The sequence below is a fragment of the Ailuropoda melanoleuca genome, chromosome 10 (assembly GCF_002007445.2).
Source record: "Ailuropoda melanoleuca isolate Jingjing chromosome 10, ASM200744v2, whole genome shotgun sequence".
Taxonomy (NCBI): domain Eukaryota; kingdom Metazoa; phylum Chordata; class Mammalia; order Carnivora; family Ursidae; genus Ailuropoda; species Ailuropoda melanoleuca.
This window is the reverse complement of record NC_048227.1, coordinates 91632476-91650501: the sequence shown is the minus strand read 5'-3', so window position 1 is coordinate 91650501 and position 18026 is coordinate 91632476. Positions and strand designations below refer to the sequence as shown.

General features: G+C 35.2%; 1 protein-coding gene across 5 annotated transcripts in view; it reads right to left on the bottom strand.

The window, feature by feature from the left end:
- The window catches only part of STXBP5 (syntaxin binding protein 5), a 162272-nt gene extending 144252 nt beyond the window's left edge, over window positions 1-18020 (bottom strand). For all 5 annotated transcript variants that reach the window (XM_002927613.4, XM_011235233.3, XM_002927614.4 and 2 more), the window contains exons 1-2: window positions 17506-18020; window positions 16127-16224 (exon numbers count right to left, since the gene is read on the bottom strand). In XM_002927613.4, the coding sequence (XP_002927659.1) occupies window positions 16127-16224; window positions 17506-17658 (251 nt within the window). In that variant the 5' untranslated portion in view covers window positions 17659-18020. The remainder of the gene's footprint in view (window positions 1-16126; window positions 16225-17505) is intronic.
- Between the last annotated feature and the right edge of the window lie 6 nt (window positions 18021-18026).

The following is an 18026-nucleotide window of genomic DNA, read 5'->3' as shown; positions in this document are numbered from 1 at the left end:
ACAGTCTTTTCAACAAATGGCCTTGGGATAACTGGATATCTACAGGACAAAGAATGAATTTGACCGCTATCTCACAGTATATAAAAAATATTAACTCAAAATAGAGATCTAAAGTCAAGAGCTAATACTATAAAACTCTTAGAAGAAAACATACATCTTCGTGACCTCAGATAAGGTTGTAGCTTCTTAGATATAACCCCAAAAGCATAAGCCACAAAAGAAAAAAAACTGATAAACTGGACTTCATTAACATTAAAAGCATTTTGTGCTTCAAAGGACATCATCAAGAAAGTGAAAAACACAGTCCACAGAATAGGAGAAAATATTTGTAAATCATTTATCTAATAAGGATTTAATATACAGAATATATAAAGGGCTTTTACAAATGAACAACAACAAAATAATCCAATTTAAAAATAGAGAAAGGATATGAATAGACATTTCTCAAAAGAAGATACACAAATAGCCAAAATAAACATGAAAAAATGCTTAACATCATTAGTCATTGGGAAATGCAAATCAAAGCCACAATGAAATACCATTTCACCTCCTCTAGTATGATTACAAAAAACAATGTAAGAGTTTGTAAGGATGTGGGGAAATGGGAACTCTCAATTAGTTGGCAGGGCTGCAAAGTGGTACAACTACTTTGGAAAATAACTGGCAATTCCTCTATGTTAAACACAGAGTTATCATATGACTCAGAAATTCCACTCCCAGGAATATAAACAAAAGAAATGAAAACATACATGCAAAACTTCTACACAAATGTTCACAGCATTATTTCTAATAGCCAAAAAAGAGGAAAATCCAAATGTCTAGCAACTGACCACTGGATAAATAATATGCAGTGTATTTATACAATGAAATATTCAACCATAAAAAGAAAAGAACCTCTAATACACGCTATAATATGGATAAACCTTAAGGACATTATGCTAAGTAAAAGGAGCCAATCATAAAAGACTACATATTATATGATTCCATTTATACATGAAATGTCCACAATAGATGAATCCATAGACATAGAAAGTAAACAAATGGTTGTGAAAGACTGGGTGCAGAGGGTAAGGCAAAGTAACTGCTAAATAGGTATGGGGTTTCCTACTGGGGTAAAGAAAATGTTTGGAAGTTAAGAAATGATGATGACAGCATTACTCAATGGATATAATGAAAAGCGCTGAACCATACACTTTAGAAGGGTAAATTTTATGCTATGTAAATGTATCTCAATAAAATTATTTAAAAAAAAAAGAAGAATCAGCTCATATGAATGATAAATGATGATACAAATAGGCAAAAACAAAAGACTGAATTTAAGGCCAAAAATGACTTCAATTATTAATGAAACAAATTAAAACATTATATTCTTAAATATAGTTTTAAAAATCCCTTTTGTCTAGGATTTAAAGTATCTCTCATAAGCAGTGAATGAATTTAACTATTTAGCAACTTAACTGAAATGCAGCATAGTAACAGGTAAAAAAAAAAAATCACACTACAGATTAGCATTTTTGCAATTAAGCTCCTTATTTCCGTCTGTCTTGCACTCAATTTTTAAATATTTTTATTTCATTCAAGATTTAAACACAGAAAGTATTTAACAGATGAGACACAACAAAGAAGACCCTTTATAAGCTTTTAAAATTCCATTAATCTATAAGCTCAGCCTATTCATTTTACCTTCCAATCATTTGTTAGGGTGGTATTACAATCACAGCAATAGTTCCTCTGTTTATTCTGCCTTCTGGGAATTCTACCGTACTGTCAGCAAAGCAGAAGAAAAAAACAGTCAAAGAAGCAGGCAATGGGACCCCAGCCAGTGGTAAATTCTGAGAGTACAGCTTCTAGGCAAGTTTTCACCGCTTTTACTACCACTGTGTATTGTGTACATATTTTGGCAACCTCTGCTTTTATGAAGAATGAGATAATATCACGACAGTATATATCTAGTTAATTAGTAAGATTTTTATTTTAAAGATTATATACCTTCTCAGAGAATCTGTTCATCAATTCCTGTCAACGAAAAAAAGGCCAAAGATAGTATTGGCATTATTCCAACCTATACAGAAGTGACACATTCAATTTTCCAAACTAGGAATAGAAGACTGGAATACATATAAAATGAAAAGCAACTGGAGAACTTTGATATCCTGTGCAGTTTCTGAAATACATTTATATTCTGCAAAGTTTAAAGATGAGGATACAGATAATGAACTTTTCATGAACTCATAAGTGACTAATAAATTACCCTACAGTATTATAAATTATATAATATTGTGTGAAAGTAACTTTCATTGAACACATATTCTGCTAAGAAACCAAGAATGACTCTGAAGGGTAAACTGTTCCTCCCTGATTAAAATTATCCATCATAGGGGCGCCTGGGTGGCACAGCGGTTAAGCGTCTGCCTTCGGCTCAGGGCGTGATCCCGGCGTTATGGGATCGAGCCCCACATCGGGCTCCTCTGCTGTGAGCCTGCTTCTTCCTCTCCCTCTCCCCCTGCTTGTGTTCCCTCTCTCACTGGCTGTCTCTCTGTCGGATAAATAAATAAAATCTTTAAAAAAAAAAAAAATTATCCATCATAAACCCTGATGATCTCCACTAACTTCTGTTACCATTTGTTTTAGTGCATTCTTATACTTCAAGGTGCTGCTACTCTCGACCAGCTTAATACTCTGAAAAAAAGCTCAGTGGATGATTTTTATTTTTAATGGCTTAAGTCTTGAAGAAACTTAACCACAGTGTGATTATTTTCAATAATAAAGTTAAAATCTAAACACCACCATAATGTGGTCAAAGAATATTGATGAAAGCATTCTGTCAACAAAGAGGAGGAACTTCAGCATCACACCAACCCCACTATTTAGTGTAAACATAAACAACAATCCTTGAGCAGCTGAGAGGTTTCATTTCTGTTATTCCACAATATGAGAAATAAGTGAGAGTCAACAAATAAAAGAAGCAGTACATCATGTATTTATCCTACTCAAAAAAATGGAAATATTTCAAATGATCTGTGATAAACAAGACAGCCTACGTGCACTGCAGCTTTCTCATCTGGGAACGCTTCCCCTGCCTCCTCCACCTGATCCGTGACAACCACCTGCCTGCAAGACCTCAGAGGCTGAAGACTCCAGGGGACCTAGTCATGAAGGGAGAGCGGGGAATCCTTACACTTTAGTGAGTTTTGCCTCCAAGAGCTCCACCAGGTTCCCACAGCAAACATCTGAGAAAATTCCCCTCCTGCTTCCAGCAATGGGTGGGGAAAAGCAACGATTTTTAAATACACTGGAGCATTCTGTTCTTAACAAGATCTTCCCTCAGGAGAAACTAATGGGAGCCTAAACAGCTGGGGGTTTATCAGAGCTGAACTGACACAGCGGAAGGGAAATACCCCCCTCCAACCCACTGCAGCCATCCTAACTCACCCAGGGATGGGGGGAAGTGGTGACTAAGAATCATTTGTGAAGTTCACAGTTCAGAAGCACAGGCTCACTGAAAGACTAAGATCTAATCATAGGACAACAGGACGCTTCTCCTCCCCTCACACCTTACCACCAAAAATGAATCTAGATACAAACCTTGTACTGTTCACAAAAAATTAACTCAAAATGAATCACAGACCTAAATGTGAAATGCAAACCTATAAAACTCCTAGAAGATAACATAGAAGAAAACTTAGATGACCCCAAGTATGACAATGACTTTTCAGGTACAACACCAAAAGCACCACCCATGGAAAAAAAAAATTGATAAGCTGGACTTCTTTAAAATTAAAGCCTTCTGCTCTGTAAAACACAAGGTCAAGAGAATGAGAACACAGGCCATAGACTTGGAGAAAATATTTATAAAAGACACAACTGATAGAAGACTGTTATCCAGGGGCACCTGGGTGGCACAGCAGTTAAGCGTCTGCCTTCGGCTCAGGGTGTGATCCCGGCGTTCTGGGATCGAGCCCCACATCAGGCTCCTCCACTGGGAGCCTGCCTCGGGGGGGGGGGGGGGGGGGTCCCTGCTCAGCAGGGAGTCTGCTTCTCCCTCTCCTGCTTACTGTACTTGTGCTCTCTCTCACTCTCTCTCTCAAATAAGCAAATAAAATCTTGAAAAAAAAAAAAAGGAGAAAATGAACTCAATCAAAAAATGGGCCAAAGACATTAACAGACACCTCACCAAAGATATACAGATAGCAAACAAGCATATGAAAAGATGCTCCATACCATACGTCACCAGAGAAATGCAAATTAAAACAAGGAGTTACTGCTACAAACTTAGCAAAATACCCAAATTCCAGAACTGACAACATCAAATGTTGATAAAAATGTAGATCAATAGAACTCCTGTTCACTGTTGGTGAGAATGCAAAATGGTACGGCTACTTTGGATGACAGTTTGGTAGTTTCTTACAAAACCAAATACAGTCTTATCATACACGCAATCTAGTAATCGCACTTGTTGGTATTTACCCAAAGAAGCTGAAAGTTTACATCCACACAAAAACCTGCAGAGGGATATTTATAGCTGCTTCATTCATAATTGCCAAAACTTGGAGGGAACCAATTTGCCCTTCAGTAGGTGAATGGATAACTAAACTGTAGTACATCCAGGCAATGGAATATTACTCAGCATTGAAAAGAAATGAACTATCACTCATGAAACAACATACAGTGAAAATAACAAGTGAAAGAAGCGGATGTGAAAGGGCTAAAAACTGTGATTCCAACTACAGGGACATTCTGGAAAAGGCAAAATTCTGGAGACAATAAAAAGAACATTGGTTACCAGGAGTTGGGGGGTGAACGGCAGAAAGGGATGAATAGGTGGAGCACAGAGGATCTTTAGGCAATGAAACTATATTGTATGATAATATAATGGTGGATACATGCCATATATTTGCCAAAACCCGTAGTATGCATAACAGCAAGAGTGAACCCTAATGTAAACCACGGACTTTGGATGATAATGTTTCTGTGTAGGTTCATCAATTATAACAAATGTCCCACTCTGGTGGGGGATGTTGATAATGGAGGGGTTATGCTCAGTGCAGACAGGGAAATGTGGGAAATCTCTGTACCTTCTGCTGAACCCAAACACTGCTCAAAAAATAGTCTATTTTAAAAATTAATACTAATAAATGAAATTAGTCATGTGGCTAACTCATGATTATAAGGGTGGACATAATTTTACTGCTGACTCACAATTTTAACATTCTGCTAGTCTGCTATTTAAGCAAAACTATAATGTACTATTCTGCAGTAAAAATTTAATAAAATGCTAAAAATAACTGTGGAAGATGCATAGATCAATACTTAAAACTTCCTTAATGCAACGTAACTAATATTTTACAATAAATTTCCAATGGTAGTTGAAAAATTACGTCAGTTAACTGCTTTCTTTTCATGTGAATGAAAGTAATATCAAAACAAAAAAATAACTCCAGCATCTAGACTAACTTCTAGTGTTCCCTGGGTTAAAAAAGACCTCTAGTTACCTCTTCCACTATTACTTTGAGGAAGAATTTTTTATTATTGGTAAACAAATTAAAGCTGTTGAAAAATATTCATTCTTACTATTCCTTGCTTTGGGGTTAGGAGAGTCTCTAAAGGGGTAAAATGAATTACATTTATTATCACAGGCAATTATTTAGAATAGTTTTTGATATATAAATATACTTTGAAATGAACCACTTGCTCAGTCTATAAGAAATACAGGCATAAATAGTGGTCTAGGTTAGAGAAACAAGAAAGAATGTACATTCTGACATATCAGGTAAAAACAATCTTTTATCCCAGCATCCATTCTCAGATGCTTAATGGCTAAGTTCTTTTCTCAAGTATGACAAAGTGAATTTTAAAAGAAAAATACAACCCATTATGAAAAATATAGTACAGAGACTGAATAGATGGAAAAGTCTGTTGCAACACTTTTTCTCCTTTTCAAAAGACAAAAAGAAAAAAAATACACAAAAGGAAAGCAATTTAGCAGAAAGTACTGCGATAGCTGATGCCACGAGATTTACAGTCACCTCTGACAGAGTACTGCTGTGAAAAAGCAGAGGTACCGCTATTACAAGGAAAGATTATGTACTTTCAAGTAAGGGTAGGATTAATCACTCTTCAATAGACAACCTCACCAAGAAAACGTCAAAAATTCTAGACAGCATTTACTGAAAGGGAAACAAACAAAACTTAAGCTAGGGATATACAAAATCCCTAATTTAAAATTTTAAAAATCTTGTTATTTAAACAGTAACTACCATATAATTTCTAAGACTATATATTTTACAAGTAACATGTGCTAAGCAAAACTTAATTTTCAAATGAAGAACATAAAATCAAAAGTATTAGCTATTTTTTAGTTCAAACCCCTTTATTTTTTCCATTTTAAGGGAATCTAAATTACTTTAGAACAGCATTCATTTTTAATATTATTTATCTCTTTAAAGTAGGCTCCACACCCAATGTGGGCCTTGAACTCACAATCCTGAGATCAAGAGTCATATGTTCTACTGACTGAGCCAGCCAGGAGCCCCTCAACACTCATTTTTAAATCACAGCACCAGTAAAGAAATATGCTCAGCATGCCATCATTATTTGTCTTATGTAACAACTTCTACTGGTGACTAACACCAGTTAGAGAAACAGAATCAAGTAGAAATTAGCCTTATTTACTGAATAAAATACTTATTGCTACTTGAAAATGATGCAGTGAGCAACTACAAAAACTTTTCAAAAAGCAGATCTAATTTCAGTTTCCAATTAAAGTTATCACACATTCTTCCCAAGAGACATGCAATATATCCAACTCTAAGAATGTAACCATTAACCTGAATTTGCTTCCAGGAACTTTATGAGTTTGTTTGTTTTTTTTAATACATTATTTTTCAGGTTGTTTTCTTCCACAAATGAAATTTATTTTTTTTCATCAAAATTTGCAGACAACTACAAAATTGCAGTATTTTAGTAAAATGCTTACATTCACTTTTATCTTTAGAAGTTCTCTATCTATGGGCACCTACATGGCTCAGTCAGTTAAGTGTCTGCGTTGGGCTCAGGTCACAATCCCAGGGCCCTGGGATTGAGAGCTCCTCATTGGACTCCCAGTTTAGCAAGAAGCCTGCTTCTCCCTCTCCCTCTGCCCCAACTCTCCGGCTTGTGTGCCCCTCTCCTCCTGCTTGTGTGCTCTCTCTCTCAAATAAATAAAATCTTTAAAAAAATAAAAGTATCTATCTAAATGTATCTACATCTCTATATAATATTAATGAAAATATTAAAAAGCTACAATGCAAACATTTTTAATCAAAATTAGGTAGTAAAGGTCTCAAGCTAAATACTTCATTAATAGAACTGATTACTGAACTGCCCCTGAAAGATGCCTAATTAAGCATCTTTGTTATCGTGTTAATCCCCACCAAAAAAAAAGCCTTTTCCATATGACCAAAAAATATTTATGAAAGTAATTTAACCTGGCGTATAGAAGTACTATGTATCATTAAGAATTACTTATTTTTTCTTAAACCATTTTCTATTTATGACTAAAAGATTAAATTTAAACTTATAAGTTTCACAAATTATACTTGCATTAACTATAAAAATGCCTGTAGTAGGTCCTTTCTGAGCATTCCTCACCACTACTGATTTAAAAGCAAGGCAGCCTGATGAACTAAAACAGGGATTGACAAACTTTAGCCTATGGGCCAAATCCAGTCCACTGCTTGTTTTTATAAATAAAGTTTTATTAAAACACATCTATACTCCTTCCTTCACATATTGTCTATGGATGCTTTTGTGCTACACTGGCAGAGTTGAGTAGTTGTGTCAGAAACTAAAAGGCTAATATATTTACTCTCTAGCCCTTTACAGAAGAAGTTTGCTGACTCCTGAACTAAGAATCTAGATCTTCATTATTTTAAATGCATGCGAGCGTGCACACAAATACCCATCTTCTATATGATCTTTAGTAGAGAACCTATTAAGTTGATCATTTAAGAATCTGTGTTCCTGGGGTGCCTGGGTGGCTCAGTCTGTTGAGCAGCTGATCTCTGGTGGTGATCTCAGGGTGCTGAGATCAAGCCTCCCCTGAGGCTTCACGCTCAGTGGGGAGTCTGCTCCAGGACTTGCTCTCTCCTTCCGCCCCTCCTCCTCACTTTAAAATAGCTAAATCTTAAAAAAAAAAAAAAAAGACTCTGTGTTCCTTCTGTTGTGATTTTAGAATTGTATACCAACTACTGTCCAGTTTCTGGACTCTTGCTAAAACAAACGATACTCGTTAATTCTGTTTCTCATTGCTTTAAACTCCACTGCATCTTCTCATATGTGGAAATGGTTCTGACAGTTTGTTTTAAAAGAAAATACCACTCTATATTATAGCTATAATTTCAAAAAGGTCTAATTTGAGCTATTTAAAAATGTCTACATATAACTTATAAAGACGGGTAACGTGGAAACTTAGATTTTAAACGCTGAATTAAGAAAAAGATGTTACATGGGTGGAACTGGGAATGAATTAAATCAAATATATAATCACAAAGACAAAGGCACTGAGTTTTAAAGATAAGAATTATTTTAACAGGGAAAAAAATATTCTAGATTGAAGGAATTGCTAAACACATGGCCCTTTGTGAAACAGTAAGTAGTAAGAAGTGAACTGTGTCAACAATTCTTTCCCCTACTTACCCTCCACAGACAAAAAAGAAAAAAAGTTATGCAGTAAACAAAACTAGTGTCCAAAATTTCTTCAAAATGAGACACAAGAAAGTAAGAGATTAAAGCAACTGGGATTACTAAATCCAAAAGTAGGTAACTACTAGGTATTCAAATTCTTCAAAAATGTTAAAAGTTATAACGATAATATATGGAAGATAAGTTGGTTATCTTTCTTCTTTATTGTTGCAAATAAAAGAAAGAAATAGATTCACCTTGAAGTATAATATATTATAAACGTAACCATCTTTATAGAAAGAAGTCTGAGTAATTAAATCAAAGGTACTGCTTCTTAGAATTATTTAGGTCATATGTGACTAAGGGAAGAGAGATGTATCAAGTGCCTTTCAGCAGTCCTTCATGAAATCTAGTTTATTTCATACAAATCAAGGGAATAACTACCTTGTTTTACTTCCCAAGAAGTTTTGAGGTACTTTATTATGATTAAAATCTATATTAATAAAAGGCATTCAAACATAAAAGGTGGTACATAGTAAAATGCCCTTTTCCATGTATCATTCTGTTATATTCTCAACAGATCTGTTTAGATCAAACCAAAAACATTTCATTATCTGTAATCCCAAGGTACTGTATACCTTCTGATGATGATAATATGCTAAATCACTGCAGGAAATTCTCATTTAAACATTACGAAACAATACTGACTCTTTACTAATTTTCTTCTTACAAATAACGTGTTAACTTCCAATGCATGAAGTTAAAGCCAAACAAAAACAACCAAAGCTTACATTTTATTGATACTCACCCCTACAGCCCAATTATTTACACACACGTTACTAGTTACTACTACTCCAAGTTACTAAACAATCACCAAATTTAGCACTCAAATTACATATCAGCAATTCAATAGTCTCTGTATTAAATCTCATAAAAATTAATAAAATCATGTGATTAGGAACTGTGAAAATTAGTAATGGGAAACCTCACTAAAATAGGAGCTGGAAGGTTTTGGCAGGGAAGTTCTCATGCCCTACCACTTGCGGTTAGTTGCAGAGCTAACAGGAAGAGATGCACCTGACCATGCAGTGGATACTACTCTATTACTTCAGCCAGAGGAGGAGACCCTTTCCTCATCACCCCCCCCAAGGCAACAGCTCCACAAATGAGAAGCCGCAACACTTTGAACTCTGGGTTTACTCCAATGGACTGGTACTTCCTGTCTTCCCAACTTACCCCTTATCTCCTTAAAAAAGTGTTCCTGTCCTTTGTTCCCTGCACCTGCCTACAGTTTTTCAGAAGCTGGTTTGTTCCAGGTTGCAACTCTTTTATTTTCTACTAAACCCATCTGTTACTGGTAAAAAACTGACAGTTTTACTTTTAAGGTTAACAAAACTCAGTATTAATTTTATGTAATTTCATTTCAACTTTATATCCTTACTATTTACACCCAAGATAGGAAAGTAAGTAAACTTGGTTAGCAGTATTTTTAAAATACCCACGTTTCCTATGTCATAATGACACTTTATCTGTCATACAACAAAAATGCAATAACCTAGTATCTTAAGTATTCAACAGGAGTTGTGCTTCAACAATGAAAAAAGTGCATGTTTTTCCTATGCTCTTTCCTGCTCCCTTTTGTAAACAAAGGTTTACATTTGTGCATCTACTGACTTGGATTCTGAATGCAATCAACGGATACAAAGTAAAAGGCCCCACAATGGGATGGAGTCCAGTACTTTATCCTCTTTAATAGGCACTCAGAACAATCAATCAGAAGACGGCTCTAGACAGAAATGGTTCAGAGCATGGCCAAATCCTGCATAGAAAAAGAAATTCTAAGATCCTAGAGCTAGAAAGACTCCAGATATCACACATCCCAATTTCCCCATTTTATAGGAAAGGAGACTGAAGCCCAGACTAAATTTTACCTGGCTTAACCAAAATTAGTCTGAAGACTAGAATACAAATCCTCTAAAGATAAAGTCATCCTTCGAAAATTCCTTTACCTTTTCCCTTCAGGATGGAAAAATCAGGTTATGATTTTTAAAGTAAATGATACTAAAAAAACAAATGGAAAACAAAGAATACCAAACAAATAAAAACCCATCTACCTAAGGCAGAAAGGCTTACTAAGCAGACTTGATTCCCTACTAATTTTCAATTCCATTCAGATTCTATCATACCTTGTTTTCCTCAAAAAGAAATTCACTGCAAAGTTACTGCTTCCAGGCAGGCATCCTTTCTGGTTGTTTCTAATGTAAAAGTGCCTATTCCTCCTGCTGCAGTAGTTCACGCTGAGAATCACAACCTACTGCTGCTGACACAGTACTCATTCTTCCTTTTATACAAAGTCCTCTTTAATAAAGTGCTAAGAGTTGAGAAGTAAAAGTATTTCAAAGTCCTCCTTTCTCCTCCGGAGCTAGAATACCAAATGACTAGAATTCTTCCATGGACAAAAAGGATGGCAGGGAAGAAGAGGAGATAAAAACCTGGCTTAATTCTAGGTAAATTTCACTTTTAACTGTTTCACTTTTAACTAATTTGAACAAAAATCAGATTTCTAAATTTTTCCAATACTGTAATTGTTTTACAAAATAAAACAAATACGCAGCAAGTCAAACATTCTAATGCTATCTTATAAGTACAAAATCACTAAACATTTATCGCCTTCTATGCACAAGAAACTTTCACATATATTATCCTATTATATCTCAAGAGCAATATTGCAACCTTATGATTGAGGGAAAAAAGCCATTTCAATGATTCTTAAAGAAAAAAAACAGTACTTTTTCAAGATGTTTTTAAAAGATTGCATTAGTTACAAAAATAAATGAAATTAAGGCCTTCTTAAATAGTGCCTGGCACCTAGTTGCCTCTCAGCAAGTATTGCTAAAATAATGACAGACCTGAATATTAAAACTACAGAAAACTCTCATAATATCATATATTGAATATTCACCAAAACGGTCTCTGCATGGCCTTTAAAGCTACACATATGCATTGTTGCATTTAATCCTGATGCTAACCTCATGACCTCAGTAGGATTATTATCCTATTTAACTGGTGAACAACCTGGGCTAAGTCCAGTGGAGCACCTGGAACTATGTGAGGCTAGGCTGCCACATTGACAGCAGGCGCAATCCTGGCATTTAGTAGGTAGATGCCAAGGATATTAAATAGCCTGCAATGTGCTGGACAAACCCACAGAATTATCTAGTCCAAAATGCTACCACTATTGAGAGACACTGATCAAGAATAAATAGATAATTATAATGATTTCTCACCGAATAACACTCAGATAACTCAGGTCAACATTCAAGGTTCTCCACCAACTGGCTCCTATTTCTGTCTCCAGTTCAGTTAGGTTCACTATTTCAAACTGGCTGTTTAGTACTCCTCTTTACTATCATAATTCGCTTCTCTACTGTTGCCCATACTGTTTGCCTAGAATAATTTTCCTAGTCCCCCTTCCCTATTACTCTATGTGATCCCTATCGACTAATGTGTCATCAAATGCAATGACTTTACCTGCAATCTGACTTTGCAGAATGTCAGTAGATTCCTAAATAATACTCTACATTCAATTGTTTAACTAGTTTAGTCCTTCAGTTAGGGCTGGAAACTTTCTGAAGAATCACATTCTCCATTTCTTTTGTATACTCACCTAGAACAATATATAGCCACTTGAAATTACAGAATTGTTTCTTGAAGAAATCATCTAATACAGCATCTTCATTTTAAAAGGAAAAAAAAAAAAAACGCATTGAAAGACACCTAATTCCTTAGTGGCAAGAAAAGAACCAGAATTCAGGTTTATAATCTAATGTTAGCACTTAATAAGTATTGGTTAAATGAACTCCAATGAACAAAAATCAACTTGTGAGCCTGCATTCAGCAACATTACACTGCAGTTTAAAAGACAATCCATGCCTTAAAATAAAAAAGATAATCCAAGCCTTATCAGAGATTGCCTATTTTACTATATCTTCCACAAGTCAAGAAGACAATAAATGAGGTTTTAAAATAATGTTGATAAATATAACAAAAAGTCATACAATTTTTTTAAAAATTCAATAAATTCGAAGTTTTGTTTTTCTGCTTAGTCCTTGAAATAGTCACACAAAAAATGACTTCATTGTATTTAGACAAAAATATATTACAAAGATCAGGGTAGCCCATGGTTACAGTAATTCAAAATTATACTAGTAAACCAGGAGTCTAGATAAGGACAACAATAACATTACTAGAAATGCCTTCATTCTTTAGTTAAAACCTCTTTTTCCCTTTGTAGACATTGATATGAAAATAATTATATATTTTATCCCAATAATTTTCAAACCTGGATTAATCATAAGAATCTAATTATACCTATTTCTACATGACAAAAAGAAGAGGAATTAAGATAATTAAATCACATCACTACTATATGACTTAGAATATAAAATTATGTTTTCCTGCTTCCCAGCAGTAAATACATTCCAACATCATATTCATTCCAGAAGCCAAGAAAACTGAACATAAAGCATGTTTATAGTATCATTCACTTGCTATACGTTAATGCAGGAAACCTATTAAATTTATCTTGCCTCATTACTGGTTAGAAAATTATTTCAAAATTCAGATTTTCACTAATTCTTATCTGCAAATATTAGATATCAGATGTAACTTTCTCATCCAGTTTTTTTAATACCTCTAAGTAAATTAGTTTAGTATAGTCCAACATTCAGGAAGACATTCTATTAGTCAGATTAGACATGTAATGCAAATTCTAATAGCCCAATCCTACTTCTGAAAACATCTCCTACTTTCTGTTCCACAATCAAAGGAATGAAAACACTTTATCTGCAAGTATATTTCTGCTTCAAAGTCACTTTTTAGGACAAATTTATTACAGGCTCCGAGAGCCTAATATGAGAAGAAAATAAAAGGACTAAAAGAAACCAACTGAAATAACAAAAAATATAAAAGAGCAAGAGCAACAGAATATACCTGTAATAAGTCTGCATGTTAAGCCAATATAAAGCTTTGAAATTAGAAACTATGAATTTTAATTTAGCTTTGAAAATAACAAAGAACATAGAAACATAGATCTTAAATTACATATGTGGAAATAAAATAAAAATAAAAAGGTTTTGGTCATTTTCTATAAATCAAAGCCACAATAAATAAAGCTTATAAGCTTATCTAATACTTAAACCAAACAGAAGAAATGACTAGCTGGTATTTACTGGTAGGCAAACCAATTTATCACTCTGGAATGTTCATAAAAATCTCATTAAAAAGTAGAAGCATGTTTGGTAAATAGTTTTCCTGACTTCATTCTCAATACAGTAAGAGAGATTCTAAAATTAAAAAAAAAAATTAGAGTAAAACTGTAAACTATAATTACAGGTTCACTTTCAGTTAGTGTTTAGCTATTAAAACATATAAGCAAGTCATGTACAAGTGAGGATTTTAGACACCCGATCCTTGCTTTTATTTGGCAATTAGAATCAAGCCTATATTTTAACTATTCTTTGTGTCAACTTGCTAATTACTCAAATGCATTAAGGTTAACAGTCTTGTCTAAGAAAAATATTTGGTTTTATGAAATTGGACTCACTGGTGGTACTCACTTGTATTAAAAATAAAAAGGGCAGACTCACTGTTAAAAGAAAAAAAGTTATATACCATTGGAAAATTGAGACTACACGGAGACAAGAGTAAAAGCTGAGCCCATTTAAAAGAAAAGCAAAATCTAAAAATAACTGATTTAACTCTTTTTTTCTTTTCTTTTAATCCAGTGATATTTTTTTGGGGGGAAAAAAATCTGCTTTTAGTTCCAAACAGTCCACCTAGATCCAACAATGCATTATTCTTGTCACTACATGGATTTTTGCTGAATACGTTGTACCCACACTGACAAAATTAAATTTTTGTCCCATCTTCATGAGACTAAAATAGGAACCCGAAACTAGAAGGTAATGATCACTGGGTTTAGGAATAAAAGCAACTTAACACTTGCAGCCAAAAATATTCTAATCTCAAGTATCTAGATATTTGGGCAAGAGCCCTTTAAACATACTCTTAGAAATTCACAGATTCAGCTCTAGCCTGGTCAGATTTTACCATTTTAACAGGAATGTGTGCACTACTGGTATTTAATATAAATGTAGACTTCACTCAATAATACATTATCAATGGCCCATCTGAAAAGTTTCATAAGTATTTTGAAAGATAACACACTAATTGTAAGTGAAACTTAAGGCATATCCTGACACCATACACAGTGTTTTTTGAAATAAAGATTTTAAAAGATTATAAGGAAAATCAAGGCAGATGTTTAACTAAAATGTAGGTTCCTCTCCCCTCTTCTCAGGAGCCAGATAAATCTAAAAGGTAAGGGGTAAAGCTCCTTCCTTCTCTTTATTTTACTGACAACAGTAATTCTATTGTGATCATCTAGTGATTTTTTTAAATTTACAAACACATTACTTCAATATGTAGAAGCAGATATCCTAAAGATAAACAAAGCATTTACTTTTAAAAGTCTAATGTTTAAGTTTAAAAATAAAGGTATTTTAGTTAAGTGTGATTAAATTTCATGATAAAAGCAAACAATTTTATTTCAAGTTCAATAGTATAAAAGTGAGAAGTATTCTCCACTCTTCAGACTAAGAAACTGATCTTGAAGAATGAATAGGAATTTGGAAAAACTATGCTATGACAAAGCTATTATAGTTCATGCATAGTCAGGAAAAATAGTTCTCCTTATATTAATGCTTCAGAGTACAGCTAACTTAACAATTTTTACATATACATAATAAATGTAGGCTACAAAAGGGAAAACATCAAGAGAATATACTTATCCATTTGCATTATACTAACAAAATGCTCTACAACTTCTAGAAATACCAACCCTTCATAACTACTTGTATAAATTAATTTACAGGATTTGTCTTCTAATGTTTTTTTCTGAATGGGCAAGTCAGAAACAATTAAATCAAATTCAACCTCTAATTCATTAGTATGATAGGTCATAAATTCAATACCTACCAATGCATAATATTTTTTAAAAGCAATTAAGGTGTGTCCTATGCTATTGCTTTTAAACCTCATTCCAAACCATATTACATTCAAAATACCCAATACCTCTAGTATATGTATATAAGCAGATAGATTTCCCGTTAGAAACTTCGAGCTCCTTGCAAAGACAGTAGTTACTACAGCAAAACTTTAGAACTGTATGTGGATACATACTTAGCTACTATAAACCTAGAGATGATAAACACCCCAGCAACATACAGCCTGAATAGATGTATAATCAAGAGAAAAGCCAACAGCACACGATTTCACAATATATATATACCTGATCATACCATTTCTTTGGAATTAAAACAGGAAAAGCAACAAATCAGCAGTACGGAAGGACTTCAGAGAATACAGTAATAGTGGGGGGAAAAAAACTTAAATGAAAGGATACAGCCTTAAAGCACCAGTCTGAGTTCCGACTGCCAGGATCTTCTGTACAGGATCAAAGGCCAGGGCTGAAGGTTGATAGGGAAATCCATGGCGAACAGTCTAGGGATGGGAAAATGACATCACAGCAACCAAGGCAGCAAGCGGAATTTAAAAACAGAAAAGTCAATACAGGAATTAGAATCTAGAACCAATTATAAGTGATGGAGAACACATACACATGCACTTACTGCCTTAAAAAAAAAAAACTATAAAATCTACATTAATAAAACTTATTCACATAGAACCTGAAATCAAAAAAAGTATGTGTATATATATCTCCCAATGTTACACTTTAATTCCTGCCTTTCCATAATACAGATATTCTATGGAAGAAAAATTTTTATTAACATTCTATACTATCATGTCTAATACCAAAATACTAAAGTTTTCCGGAGTCAAAAATTCTGTAAATTAATGTAAAAATGCAATTCATGCTTTATTTCAAGTGTGATAACTTTGTTACTTTATTTGGATGCTAAATGCCGAGTACTGCTAAAAAATAAAAAATAAAAAATAAAAACCTGTCCTACAATTACTTTTGTCAAGGATTCAGTAAAGCAATTATCAAACATCTATACCCAAATTTTGCAATTGTAACAGAATTTAAATAAGTACAACATATACTTTTGCATTTTGTTATTAAACCCTTAATTTTAGGGCATTAGGGCAAAAACACGTATTTAGACATTTTTAAGAAGTTGACATAGGAACACATGGTATTTTATGGCAGGAATTAATATCAAGACAAGTTTGTATTTCGCACTGAGCAGCCAGTGAATTAATTCGCTGCATCATTCTTTCCGAATTACAGACCGCTATGGGAATGGTGCCATTAATGGGCAAAAATCACAGTACCAACTTTTTAATCAAACATAATGATAAAAGGACCCTGTGATTTCGTTTTTTAAGCTTCCTACCACATTTTAAGGGGAAGGTGATAAGCAAATATCCAGTTGAACAGGTTTGGCTTTTCGATGAACAATATTCATTAGACACTTTCCAAAGGAAACTTCGAAGTTGGTGAATTATATTAAAATGCTTGAAAATAAAGGCCCTAAGGTTATTAAGAATAGTAAATAAAGGTCGGTAAAATACGTTAGAAGCAACCTTGAAATGACTGCCGCATGTGAAAAGGGGAAAAGAAAAAAAACACCCCAAAAGGAGTAAGATGATGTCAATCTCCAAAATAACCTACTAAGCAAATGTTTGCTTGAGGAGGAGCGAGCCCTTCATTCGAGATATAATTATTACTGGCGTTCTTTTCCCCCCGCACTCCCATGAAATGCCCGAGCTGTCCCCTAAAACGACCCCAATATTCGCGGGGCTGCGCGCTCCGTTCACCTTGCAGAGCTGGAAGTGCTCGGACTGGAGCGTTTCCTGGATCTCGGGTTCCCGGTTCCCAGCCGGGTGCTGCTGTTGCTGCTGCTGCTGTGAGGCCGAGGACGAGCCGGCGGTCAGGCCGTCCAGCACCTTCCTGATGTTGAATTTCCTCATGGTCTCGGAGGGGCTCCCCCGCAACCCGCGAGGGGAGGTAAGGGGCGTCCCCCGGCGCGGGAAACGAGCCCGAGCCGAGGGCAGCTTCCACCGAGGACACGGAGGAGTGGGGCAGAGTGGGAGTGTGAGGGGAAGCAGGCAGCTGGGGAGAAGCACAAGATAATCCAAACAGGAAATACTGCGACGACGAGAGAGCAGCGGCCACCAGAACCCCGGGCGGCGACCCCTCTTCTTCCGAGGCCGCCGCCGCTCGCTGCGGCTGCTGTGGCGCCGCTTCAGCCACCGCCGCCGCCGCCTCGCTCCGCGGCCGGGCGGCACAGCAGTGGCGGCGGCGGCCCGGAGCCCGCACTGCCCAGCCTCACCTGGCC